This window comes from Myxocyprinus asiaticus, chromosome 6 (genome assembly GCF_019703515.2).
Source record: "Myxocyprinus asiaticus isolate MX2 ecotype Aquarium Trade chromosome 6, UBuf_Myxa_2, whole genome shotgun sequence".
Taxonomy (NCBI): Eukaryota; Metazoa; Chordata; class Actinopteri; order Cypriniformes; family Catostomidae; genus Myxocyprinus; species Myxocyprinus asiaticus.
In genome coordinates this window covers 34071031-34085412 of record NC_059349.1, presented here as the reverse complement: position 1 = coordinate 34085412, position 14382 = coordinate 34071031, and the positions used below count along the sequence as shown (strand labels likewise).

General features: G+C 40.2%; 2 protein-coding genes across 5 annotated transcripts in view; one reads left to right on the top strand and one right to left on the bottom strand.

Annotated features, from left to right (window-relative positions):
- Positions 1-14382, bottom strand: part of LOC127442139 (uncharacterized) — a 439805-nt gene that overhangs the window by 82224 nt on the left and 343199 nt on the right. The window lies entirely within an intron of this gene.
- Positions 1-14382, top strand: part of nrbp2a (nuclear receptor binding protein 2a) — a 46664-nt gene that overhangs the window by 18116 nt on the left and 14166 nt on the right. For all 4 annotated transcript variants that reach the window (XR_007897444.1, XM_051699960.1, XM_051699959.1 and 1 more), the window contains one exon: positions 13149-13271. Coding sequence is in view for 3 of the 4 variants with exons in the window: in XM_051699960.1 (XP_051555920.1) it covers positions 13149-13271 (123 nt within the window). In the remaining variant the exon portion in view is untranslated. The remainder of the gene's footprint in view (positions 1-13148; positions 13272-14382) is intronic.

The window sequence follows — 14382 nt, the reverse complement described above, 5'->3', positions numbered from 1 at the left end:
TATTCAGAAAAGTCTATTCAGAGAAGTTAAATGGCATAGTATCGTCATGTGTGAGTCTGCAGAATTAGTTTTTGATGACAGCTTTAGTTTTTAATCTTATCATGCTCTAAGAATGCTAAATGATTCTCATGTGACTGACTTGCTGTAACTGGACAAGAACTGTCAGGTTTTAGTCATGACACAGATACAAGATATACCTAAAATTCCATCCATTATTCAGGTTTACTCCCACTACTGGGGGTTAATTAATGGCTAAAAATCATCCACAGTATATAGTACTTAATTTATTAATTATTTAGTACGTACATATTTTCTTGAATGTTGGACATATCATTTTGTTTGTATGCAGTTTTGAAGAATACAAATGAGTTTTTATCCTCAAACATTCAAATGCATTTTGTAAAGTATTAATTTATCTTGACGAATGTATTTCATCTTTATAAATTTACTTGCCTCAGATACAAACTACTTACTTTCAGTGTTTATAAAGAACTGACCTGGAATTGAGCAGATGGTATTTTTGGTTCATATGTGGATCATATTTGGTTTCATATGTGCACTCACTCTTCTAATATTGGAGAACTTTGCTCGGTTCTCCATTCACTCATCATGACTCCTTTCAAAATTTGAATAAAGCGAGCAACAACATCCTCGATCTTCTGTTTCCCCAACTAATCGATGTATAGTTGAGAATAAAAAATTACTCGTTTCAAGACTTACTGATCTGAGTTCTATGACTTCTAAGATGCCGTGTTAGAAGGCAGCTGACCATGTAGGCAGCAGGCGGTACACTAGGTTTGGGAACAGAGCTAATGTGTTTCCTTTCCTTTCTCATATCAAAGCTTGTTCCTCTCCTGGCACAGGTTTGGAAAATCCCAGGAGAGCTACAAGTCTCAGAACTCTGGAGTCCCTGACAGAGAAAGCTAGCAAAGTAAGGAAAAGCAGTGGAAGAGCAGACAAAGCTTTCATTCCATTCACACTATGACTTAATACATGTTCACTGTCACAATGCAGGGCATTCATGAATCGCGAGTGCAGTGACTATCACCATTCTGTGTGGATATCACATCATGCTCTTTTTATAATGCTCTTTGTTTACTTTTCTTCATTGTTCTTTACTACTATTTTGTTTTTGTTTTTTAAGTCATTTGATGTCACCCACTACATATTGCACCATCCTGAGTTTATGATCCTTCCAAGTCTTTTAAGTTTTAGCCCCTTTCCCACCTAGAGTCCCGGTACTTTTCCATTAGTAACTTTCTAGATGAGAACTCTTGGAACGGGACAACCAAAGAGACCTTTCCCCTTTTGCATTCACACTCACAAAAGTAACCCTCGTAGTGATGTCATCTGATATCGACCATTTTTCTCGATGTTTTTGCACGCACGATTCAATAGCAACAACAAAATCAACAACACAGATGGAGGACACCAGGATCAGAGCTAGACTTTTGTTAGGGCTGTTTTACACAAGCTTTGGCTGCATTAGAAAGCGTAAGCAGCTGCCTTGCAACCTAATCAGTTAATGGTTTAAACGACAGCGTTTTTGGATGAATGAAAAACGGGCTAAAATTGTTACTATCTTGATTCTCTTGGTTCGGTTCGCTTTCACAAGGCAACATTTCAAAACAGACCAAAACTGTGTCAAAAGTCACATGTAAGCAAACTGTCGCTCTTGCGTGTGGGCGCGCACAGACACAAATACACCCAAACAGCAGAGTGAAGCCATGGAAAAAATGGATCTGGTTGAATTCTCACCCAAAGCGAACAGCTCCAGGGTTCGTTTGCAATTGGTCTTTTGCACCTCGTCTAGGTGGTCTCAGACCGATTGTTTTGGTCGGATCGAAGTCAGATTGCCGTGTTCATATGCCTAAATGAACCGCACTAAGGGAGAAAACGCACATGGTTTCGAGACAAATGTGAAAACATCCTAAAAAGCAGCTTATTTCATCCTGCTTCCAAAGGTAGCATTTTCCCGCATTCAGACGCAACCTGTGTCTTCAGGTTACAGTTTACACTGGGCGTGTGAGCCGTGCTAGTGATGCTGTGTCTCGAAGACTCGGTGAAAGGAGAGACGAGGTGGTCAGCCTACAACGCAGCACACACTGAACACAGCAGACAACATGTTGGAAATGCACTATAAAACTGTTTATCAACACAATCTTTTACAATAAATGTCTTTGTGACTCGACATAAATTACTGTACTGAAATACTCATTGACTTAAAAGACGTCTTGATGCAAGTTAACCACACAGTAACTGGCACGCAATACTTCCCTCATGTTAACTAGATTTCATGATGGTTTAGTGTACCCACTCTCGATAAACATCTTATTTATATCCGTCATCCCATGAAAAATTAGATGTTATAATCCAGAAATCACATTTTATTTTTGTAGTCACATAGTACAAAAAGTACAGATGCAATGAAAGCTCAAACTGCCTGTCTTGTTGAAGTCATGCGGCAGCTCTGCTCACCCCTTAAACACACGCACCACACACAAATATGTGAAACGGGTGATCCTGTTTGGATACTTTGGTGGTTTTATGTTAGTTCTGTTAAGGGAATTGTAAAATTAGCGCAATCCTCTGAGTAGCAGACGAGCAGCTACAAGTTTGTAACAGCTGCCGACTCGTCACGTTACTCAGTGCTTTGTGCATCACAGGTTTTTGACCAATCTCAGGCTGCAGCACGTCCCACAATCCCTCTATGCCCCCAAAAGTACCTACCCCAAAGTAGGAGCTAAAAATGTCCCTTAAAACGGCTACAAGGAACTGTAGTTCCTCAGGTACAAAAACAACAAAAAGTACTAGTCCCGGGGAAAAGGACCTAAAACGCGCTTTAGTCCCTGGAGTGGGAAAGGGCCTATTTATTGATCCACTCATTCAAAGCCATTGCTTTCAATCAGGAAATGCTGCAGAGTTAAATCCTACAGGCCTGTTGGGGCAGGTCCTCACCTCAAAAGTACCAGTCATGCTCAGCCCCAGCGGCACAATCTCTTGGTGTTCAGGTTTATGTATTAGCTGCATTTGCTGGCCTGAATGTAGGCTTGATTCACTCTCCATATGTTGCTAGGCTTACAGTACAATACCTTTCCACCAGTGTCAGAAATAAAGTTTTTATTAAGCGGCAATATTCACTCCCTGAAATAGATTTTTCATTTGTGTGGGCATATGTTTATCTTTACTATATAAAAACACACAAGATGTGGTCCATTTATGTCAAATACTTCGATTGAATCAGTTAATTGAAATACATTTCATCAATCAATACAAAAGTAGCTGTAAAAATCAGCTAGAATACATTTTAAATAATTGGCTGGTCTTTATGGAAGATGATCTATCTACTGTCTACTGTTGAGGTATATTTAAATGCAGTCACTGTTTTACATATAGGAGTTTGTTTTCTTCATGTTCAGTGTTTTCACAAAATGCTGAACATGAACCAAATGCTTTATTTGTACCAAATATGTTTTTTTTTATTATATATAAATATATATATTATATAAAATATATTATATATTATATTATATTATTTTATATATATATAACTGTTTTAAAAAACATGCCAAAAAGGCAGTAATTATAAATACAGTATCTGACAAATACGGATCACTATGGTTTCTGCAGAGGCACTAAACCCATAACTAGAGCCTAGCAAAGAACTATATGAAATATAACACAAAACAGATTATTTTTCACTCTGGGACATTGCCCCCACATTTTAAATATCTGGGGCATTTTTTCACTTTCAGTGGCATTTTGGTCCCAAGCCCTAGTTAATGCCCTGGACCTGCTTTCCGCACGTCTTCGATTCATACATGCACATAGCTCTCAAACAGCAACTGAGTGTATATATTTAGTAGAGCACACCTATAGACCTGCCTTTTAAGTGTTAACACTAAAGGTTTGATTTAATTTGATTTGATTTTGATTCTTGGCTTACATTTCATCCACAAACACCTACTTTGCAGTTTACTCGAAAGCAGTGCTATTCATCACTAACTTATTTAAGACGTGGACACAAGTTAAAAGGTTGGGGGCTTTGGGAGAGGGATGCCCTCAAGGTGAGAGCTGAAAATACGATGCCTCTGTCAACACTCATTCTTTTGTGAATGTAGTAGAAGTTACACAATACACTTAAGCTTGCAGAGGGTGCAATAAAAGCTTGATGAGTGTGACTGTTCACTCGTAGGCTTATCGTGTTTGTTGACACTTGAGTACTCGCTAAAACTGAATGCCAAGAGTGTGAATCCCAGGACAGGTCAAACTGATAACATTGCTCAGTGAGTTTAAGTACCTTTCCTGATGACATGGGCCACTGACTTTGTGCCTATTCTTTATTTGTGATTCATGTTGGTACACTGAGGAAAATGAATCTGACTGTGAGAGTCTTCTTTGTTCAAATTGTTTATTGCAGAGAGTATTCTTGTTACTAATGAAGAGAATGTGGCCACAGAGGAAAGTAGAGCAGAAAGAGAGAGAGAGATTAATTCCTTTACCACTACTTGTATACATTTATAGGTGTAAATCTGTAACCTGAGAGGTTCCTGATAAGCATCCAATCGTATTGAGGCCATAGGTGTTGCTTAAACTGTGACAAAATGCCAGTGGGACAAGCAGCTGTTTGATGCCGAACACAACAGCGCTTTGCACGTTCGCGCAGAGATTGACAGGCAGGAATTTGGCCAATAGTTGCTGCAAGCCTCTTATAATTGACCAATTGTGTGCGAGAAGGCGGGACTTACAACGAGGGGTTAAAGCAATGCAAATATGCACGCACACACAATGAAGTATTAAACCAGATGCACATCATAATGCAACTAAAGCCGAATCCCGGACATCTTTGCAAATTTAGAAATCCAGGCTGGACGCTTTAAGGTCCGAAAAAGAGGACATGTCTGGGAAAAAGAGGACGTATGGTCACCCTACGTTAGCAGCGGTGCAGAAATTACTTTTAACATGGGGGCGATGAGGAAACATTTAGAAAATAAATTTAAAGTGACTACTACTATCAGAAACACGTGTTGTAATACTAATATGTCATGCTTGGGTGGGGACAATAAGTAAACAGTACTTACGGTGCTGCCGTTTTGACAAAGCGCTCTGGGATGCTTTCGCTTCAAGTGTTCATTCATGGTGGTTAAACTGCTGTGATAAGCCATTTCTTACACAGCACCACATTGTTGGGTCTCTGGCTACAATACTCCCATGATTTAGATTTTTTTAGCTGCAGCTTGTTCTTCGGGGGAATCCATACTTAAACCGGGCGCTGCCATTTTAATTACTCCATTGCGACGCGCCGACGCATGTTATGCAAGTCGCCGTATTTCTGTGAATAGTCCCAGCCCTAGCTATAACTTTTGATTGCTTTGTCGTATTAACCCCAAAAAAATTTGTTACAGGTAACAGTAGCTTTTCAGAGCCACCTTATTTACACCTAGAGATATATAATGTCAATTCAGGAAAAAAAGAGAGAAAAAAAGTTTTTTTTGTGTGTGTGTGATTCTTATTTTTTACGATAAGAGTCTCAGAATTTATCATAATCTACATCATTAGATACTATGTTCTGTCCTAATTTGGAAGCGCTCTTTATTAACTGTAAGCCTTTCTAATCGCCGTGGGAGTTTTCCTCGTTTATTCTGGTGAGTGTATATCGCACCAAACACGTGTTTGAACGCAGCGCTGCAACAGCTGACTGATCAAATCACAGACATGGAACAACAATACCCGGACTCGGTTATTATTATTCTTGGGGATTTTAACAGCAAATCTCACACGTGAACTGCCCAAATACAAACAGCACATCACATGCCCCACCAGAGACAGGAACATACTAGATCATTTTTATAAAACAGTAAAGGATGCATATCGCTCTGTCCCTAGAGCAGCTTTGGAACTCTCCGATCACTGTCTGGTTCATCTTCTTCCAACCAAGCCAGTAGTAAGGACTATAAAGAGATGAACCAATGAAGCAGAGCGGGAACTACAAGCCTGCTTCGATTGCACGGATTGAAGTGTTTTTGAGGCTGCAGCCACAGACCTGGATAAGCTCACAGATACTGTTACATAATATATCAGTTTCTGTGAGGATATGTGCATTCCTACTAGGACTTATTTAAAATTCAACAATGACAAACCGTGGTTTACAGCAGAGCTCAGGCAGCTTCGTCAGACCAAAGAAGATGCTTACAGGGGTGGGGATAAAGTCTTGTACAATCAGGCCAGGAACACACTGAATAGGGAAATCAGAGTGGCTAAAAGAAGATACTCTGAGAAGCTGAAAAACTAGTTTGCAGCTAACAACCCTGCATCAGTGTGGAGTGGCATGAAACAACTATTACAGGACTCCTACCCCCAACCCTGTAGGGAACCAACAACTGGCTGACGACCTGAATGTGTTCTACTGCAGATTTGAAAGGCCCAATCTCACACCCCACACCCACTCTGACCTTCACTTCACACAAACACCAACACCTACTGCAACCCCCCCTCCTTCCCCTCCTGCTACTCAACCTGCACTTAAGATCTGTGAAGATGATGTGAGCCACGTCTTTCGGAAACAAAAGACGAGGAAGCCTTCAGGACCAGATGGCGTCTCACCAGCGTGTCTTCGATCCTGTGCTAACCAGCTGGCCCCCATCTTCACACAGATCTTCAATAGATCACTGGAGCAGTGTGAATTCCCATGCTGCTTCAAATGCTTAATCATTATTCCAGTCCCAAAGAAACCCAAAATCACAGGACTTAATGACTACAGACCTGTCGCCCTGACGTCTGTGGTCATGAAATAATTTGAGAGACTGGTGTTGGCCCACCTGAAGAACATCACTGGACCCTTTCTAGATCCCCTTCAATTTGCTTATCGAGCAAACAGGTCTGTGGATGATGCAGTCAGCATAGGATTGCATCATATCCTGCAACATCTGGACAGATCAGGGACATATGCAAGGATCCTTTTTGTGGACTTCAGTTCAGCTTTCAACACCATCATCCCAGCTATACTCCAGAATAAATTACACCAACTCTCTGTTCCCATGTCTATCTGTCAGTGGATTACCAGCTTTCTGACGGACAGGCAGCAGCTTGTGAGACAGGGGAAACTCTACACCAATGACTGCATCGCCAAGGACCCCTCTGTCAAGCTCCTGAAGTTTGCAGACGACACCACTGTCATTGGCCTCATCCGAAATGATGATGAGTTTGCATACAAAAGGGAGGTTGAACAGCTGGCTGTCTGGTGCAGTCAAAACAACCTTGAGCTGAACACGCTCAAAACGGTGGAGATCATTGTGGACTTTAGGAGAAACACCCCAACAGTGACCCCCCCCCCCCACCATTCTAAACAGCACTGTGGCAGCAGTGGAGTCATTCAGGTTCCTGGGCACTACCATTTCACAGGACCTGAAGTGGGAGACCCACATTGACTCCACTGTGAAAAAGGCCCAGCAGAGGTTGTACTTCCTTCACCAGCTGAGGAAATTCAACCTGCCACAGGTGCTGCTGATACAGTTTTACTCAGCAGTCATTGAGTCTGTCCTCTGCACTTCAATAACTGTCTGGTTTGGTTCAGCTACAAAATCAGACATCAGAAGGCTACAAAGGACAGTTCGGACTGCTGAGAGGATTATTGGTTGCCCCCCCCCCCGCCACCAGGAACTATGCACTTCCAGAGTGAGGAAAAAGGCTGGAAAAATCACTCTAGACCCCACTCACCCTGCCCACTACCTTTTTGAACTGTTGCCTTCTGACCGACGCTTCAGAGCTCTGAGCACCAGAACCGTCAGGCACAGGAACAGTTTTTTCCTCAGGCTATCCATCTCATGAACAGTTAAATTGCCCCATTGAGCAATAACTATGTGCAATACACAGTTTAGTCTTTCTTATATTTATCCAACATATCCAACGTCTTCTGCCATTTCATTCCTCTGAGAGAAAAAAATAAAATAAAAATAAAGTTTGCACTGTACATAACAGATTTGTATTTGCACTGTACATAACAGATTGTATTAGATTTGCACTACCTGTGTGTGTGTGTGTGTGTGTGTGTGTGTAGGTATGTGTATAATTATTTTTTTATTTTTTATTATTATTATCTGTGTCTTGCTGCTGTTTTTGTTTTGTTGTACACTGGAAGCTCCTGTTACCAAGACAAATTCCTTATATGTGTAAGCATACTTGGCAATAAAGCTGATTCTGATTCTGATCATTAAAAAATGTGAAAAGTTTTCTTTACAATGATACCAAACACTTGACCCTCCTTTTTTTTTTTTTTTTTTTTTTTTTTTTTTTTGTCTAGTTATAAACCTTTAATTTTGAGTATGCCACTGAAACGGGACATCTTTAAAAACACCTTCAGAGCTTAAAGGGTTAATGCAAGTGAACAGGGACTAAGTCTGTCAAGCTCAAAAATGACAAAAAAGCACCATAAAATTTGTCCCTGCGACATAGATTTTTAATGAGGCACACGTGCTTTCGTTTTTGATTGGTTGTCTGTTGCGAAACAAGTAGCCATAACATTCTAGCACCACATTGTGTCACTATACATTTGGCAGCCTAATTAATTACTTAATAACCCAGGCTCAAAAGCCGTCTTTCAAAATTACAAGTGTGAATAGATTAACCCATGGTTTAGAGTGGCTTTAACCCAGGGTTAAAAAAGATGTAAACCCAGGATTAAGGGGAGTGTGAAAATGATAAATGCCATCTGATACCTTTGCTAATGTATGGCATAGTTTTTCTGACCATGTGGTCCTGTGATCTAATGACCTGTTTTCCAGTGATTAACTCACAGGCCCTGGACTGTCTATAGACTGTCTCTAAAATAAGGCCATTTATAAAGTTTCCCATCAGCCCATAAATAGCCTGAAACGTCCAACACTTCTGTGGATTGAAGTGTCTTTTTTTCCTGTTAAAAGAGTTGGGTGGTGAATGTCAAATTGGAATACAAGCTTTTCTACTTGTTTTAAGCAACCTGTCTTTTCTTAGTGAAGTATCCCTCAAGTATGGAGCAATGTTTAGATCTCTCTTTATGTCATTGTGTTTATCTCACACCAGTGGAGCGCCCTCAGGCTGTTTTTGGAGGTCTTGAGTGACACTGGCACTTTCTCTAACAAGGGTTGGTTGTTTTCACATCTGGAATTGGGTCTCTATCCAGCTAAGGGCGGTTACACAACCATTTTGTTCCAACATACAGCAGAGCACTAAACATAAGTGTCTCCTGTACAGTATGTCAGTTGAAACTAGGGCTCTGTGGTGTCGGCAACATTGAAACGGGTCAACTTACTCCATCACAAAAGTAGCCACCCCACAGAGAGAGGCTCAGTATTTATAACCAAACAGGACATTTAGCCCTGTCTAGGGGGTCCAGTATAGCTGTGTCCTAAATGACGCACTATACACTGCACTTACAGAATACGCTATGCATTAAGCCATGTAGTGTATACATTTTCAAAGCGAAGTATCATCCCAAATGGAAATTTCATGTTTTATTACTACACAGAATCATTCGCCTTTCAACAGCTGATGGAAGTGATGTTTCAATTGCACGTGATGTGTTGCCACTCAATTTAACACTTATATCTAAAATAATGAACATATTCACACAGTGTGGGGTGATTGTAAAACATTCAACTCACATTTGTAAGGTGCTGTTTTCACTGAAGTTTCCCCTAGTTGCCACATTCTCCATTATTTACAATTGTTTTGTCAGACCAGCAACACAGCCAGGTAACTCCATCCCTTCCGCTATGTATGGCAAGCGCTGAGTGCATGAAGTGTCCGACATTCCACACTCCGTTTTGATGGTTGAAGAAGTGCATCATCTGGGTACTCTTAGAACGCTTATTTTTGTTGCATTTTCTGTGTTCTGGATACAGAAACATCATGCCTAATCTAATGTGCCCCCTTAGATTTTTGAATTTAAGTATTTCTTTTATCATTGTAGGTAACGAAAGAGTTTGTCTAAAACGCTGTTGCAGAAATCACCATTCTAATGCCATTCAAGTAAATTTGGTCAGTCCAATCGAGTCGTACCTTATGCAGATAATTTGCTTAAAACTGAAAATGAAGTCATCATATTCATCCTTTTGTTGCTTGGAACTCAAATGATTTTTCCCTGTGAAAAACTAAAGGAACTATTATTCAGAATGTCAGAGCTACTCTTCATTAAAAGGAAAATGCATGGTGATCGCTGGCTGTCAAGTTCAGTTGCAGTTTTGCTTGGTTTATTAAAATAAATAACAGTACATATTAGGTTGGGTCCCCTTGCACACTAGATGAAAACTGTACCACTATACTAAGTGTGTGCATGATGCCCCTGCCTGGTTAAAGCTTTGATAAAGCTCTGATTCATGCAGGTATGCATGCAAATCCATGCACATTTTCTCTTAGCCCTCAAATACATTTTGATATGATAAAAAAGGGTAGAAATGGAGTATGCTTGGTTTTCCAAGAGATGAAAGTGGTTCCAGAGAAGAGCAACTTATTACATTTCATACATTATGCAGTAAGAGACCACTATGCTGGAAGCTTATCTGTGACAGAAGCAGGGTAGAGGATGTAAGGGCAGGAAATGATGTTCGTAATGTTTGTTTTCATTGGAAAACTGTAATGCTGGTTCATGGCAGAAGGGGTTTAGAAGCACTGAGCATACATTCATATAAGCTGGTTTTCAGAATTTCTTAGTATTTAGTTTGCCCCCTTTTGATTTAATGACAGCATGCACTTGAACTGGCATTGACTCCACAAGTTTGTTTGTTCTCAATATGATCCATGTTATCCCAGCATGATTTGAAAACATTCTATCTTGTGTACTTCAATTGAAGCAAAGAAATCTGACTTTTTGTGCCAGTGAGTTAACGTAGTCAATGTTACAAACTTGCTTACATTTCAATAGTCATCTAGAAATATGATAGAATCCTAAATATTGTCATAATTTCTTTTTTTTAATTTCCTAAAAATGTTTTCTCTATTTCTACTTCATTTTGAATTCCAGAATTTGACTGTGGTCTCAGACTTTTGTACCCCACTGTATATGCATACATATTAGTTTTTCTATATGCTTTTAAAGGGATAGTTCACCCAAAAATTTAAATTATCCAATCATTTACTCACCTTCAAGCCATCCAAGACAGGCAAGACTGACTTTCTTCTGCTGAACACACAGATTTTTAGAAGAATTTTTCAGCTCTACAGTTCCTAACAATGCAAGTAAATAATGACCAGGCCTTTCATGCTCTAAAAATCACATAAAGAAAACATAAAAGTAATCCATAAGACTCCACTGGTTAAATCCATATCTTCATAAGCGGTATGATGGGTGCAGGTAAAAAACAGATCAATATTTTTTTTCTTCTTTAAATTCTCCTCCCTGCCCAGTAGGTGGCGATATGCACGAATAATGTGAAAGTAAAAGTGGAGATTTATGGTCAAAAAGGGCTTTAAATATTGATCTGTTTCTCACCCACACCTATTATATCGCTTCTGAATTAAACCACTGGAGTTGTATGGATTATGTTTATGCTGTATTTATGTCCTTTTAGAGCTTCAACATTTTGGTACCCATTAAATTGTATTGTATGGACCTACAATCTTCGTTTGTGTTCTGCAGAAGAAAGTAAGTCATACACATATGGGATGGCATGAGTAAATGATGAGAGAATTTTCATTTTTGGGTCAACTATCCCTTTATTATGGACAATAGACCATAATTTGATAAATCCTAGTAACATCCTCTATGTGCGTTACAGGAGTGCATTGAGTTCCGATACTTGTTCAGGACAAACAGCCTTTGATTGCCCACAATTTTGCGATGCCAGAAGGGCAAAAGGGCACTCTGGCTCACAGAGGAAATGGAAGCATTTTTTATTTTGTTTTTAAAGACATTCTTCGTCTGTCTGTCCGCCATCTAGGGAATTAATTAACTCCAAATGTAATTAGACATGCTTTTTGTGTCTTTGGTCTTGCATAACCCAGTTTTGCTGTGCTCGGCCGGTATCAGTGAATTCTAAAGTGTGATAAAGCCTGTTCTAAATTTTACTGTTGTCCTAAGGTTGATTTTATACACTTTCAGTTGTCTTAATGGCCAGTGTCTGGGCTTGGATTTCTTTCAGTGGTGGCTGGCAGTCAGTCTGCTTGAATGCCACAATAAAGTGTTTATATGTGTTTATAAAGATCCACCCTCCTTGTTCTGTCTAAGAGCTGGCTAACTTTTATATAATGTGGCTGACTCAGGCTTTGGGACATTGCAATTAATTATGCCCATTATTTGTGGTTTGTTTACTATAATTTTACCGTTACAAGCATGTACAGCATGTCCTACTTTTGCACTTTTTTTGTGCCTAAATGCCCTGACAAATGAAAAAAGCACTTTTGTTAAACCATAACAAACAGTATCATAAATTTTAGGTCATATGATTGTGAGTTTGAGTTAAATCTATCCAAGGCCTTTTTGAGTGCAGCTGTGTCTCAGCGAGACTAGATCATGTTGTGTCTGTCTCCAAAACACACAACTTGAGCTGACCGTTCACCAGGAGTGGAGCAAATCTAGCCTATAAATGGAGAAATCCAAATAAGAAAACATTGGGCGGTTTGTTGTCTTTTTGGTCAGTTGTGATAATAAATGGACTTTTCTGGCCAGAATAGGTGGAAACTTGAAGTGTTTTGGGGGCAAACAGCAGTTAACCCGATTCTGTATTATACGTTTTATTTACAGCATTACAAAGAGAAAAACAGACAAGAACTTGCAGGCTGCTAGGCAGCCGCTCAAAGACTGTGTATTCATGCTCAGGCTGTGCCAACTCACAACGTGCGCTCTGGGAGAGTTGTGGAGCAGGAGGTGGAGAAGGGGGCGGTGAAGGGGGCGTGTCCTGTGGGCTTCTCTTCACAGAAATACACATTTCCTGTACTAACAATACTGAGAACTTCATACTAAAATACCATATTTCCAAACACTGTAGAAAGTTTTGCAATATAGAGTAAATATTGCTTCATTTGCTGAATGGTACTTTGTGAACTTTGTGTGAGCTAAAAATCTCTTTTCCCCTTTCCTCTTTCTCTCTTGTTTGCTTTATCTACCCATCCCCCCACCCCCCCCCCCCACTTTTTTTTTTTTTTTTGGTGTTTTTTGTTTTTGTTTTTTTGTTTAGGTAAGTCAAGGAAATGTCCCAGGCATTGAGAGTGCGTACTTGGCCATGGACACTGAGGAGGGGGTGGAGGTGGTGTGGAACGAAGTGCAGTTTTCAGACAAGAAGGTTTTCAAGTCCTTTGAGGTAGGACTACACTTTTTTTTGTGTATTCATTTTGAATATAAATATCTTGGGTGGGCAGAGTGCAACAAAGATTTATTTTGGATTAAGTTCGGAATAAATGTTTACTTGCCAACATTTTCACTGGCTGCACCACAAAAAATTATGCATTTTATTTTTTTGTTTATATGTATATTTGTGTATATTTTTCATTTCATTTTAAGCTGTCTTTTTTTTATATATATATATATATATATATATATATATATAAGCAGTTTGCAGCTAACTTTATATACATTGATGAGCCAAAACATTATGACCGCTCACAGGTGAAGTGAATAACATTGATCATCTACTAACAAGGCCACATATCATGGTCTGGGTGATTTAAATGGTAAGCGAACAAACAATCAGTTCTCGTAGTCAACGTGTTGAATGCAGGAGAAATGGGCAGGAGTAAAGACCTGAGCGACTTTGACAAGGGCCAAATTGTTATGACCAGACAACTTTATACTAAGGTCAGTCAGGGAAATGTCTCAGGCACTGAGAGTGCATACTTGGTCATGGACACTGAGGAGGGGGTGGATGTGTTTCTCTGAAACGGCAAGGCTTGTGTGGTGCTCCTGGTCAGCAGTGGTAAGTACCTACTGACAGTGGTCCGAGGAGAGACAAATGACAAACCGGCGACAGGGTGTTGGGCGCCCAAGTTTCATCGATGCACGAGGGCAACGAAGGCTATCCCATCTTATCCGAACCGACAGAAGGTCTACTGTGGCATAAGTCACAGAAAATTTTAATGAAGTTTACGGGAGGAATGTGTCACATCACATGCTGCGTATGGGGCTGTGTTGCCGCAGACCAGTCAGAGTGCCCATGATGACCCCTGTCCACCGTCGAAAGCACCTACAATGGGCACGCGAACATCGGAACTGGACCTTGGAGCACTGGAAGAAGGTCGCCTGGTCCGATAAGTCCCGTTTTCTTTTACATCGTGTGAACGGCAGTGTACATGTGTGCCGTTTACCTAAGGAAGTGATAGCACCAGGATGCACTGTTGGAAGGTGACAAGCTGGTGGAGGGAGTGTGATGCTCTGGGCAATATTCTGCTGGGAAACCATGGGTCCGGCAATTCATG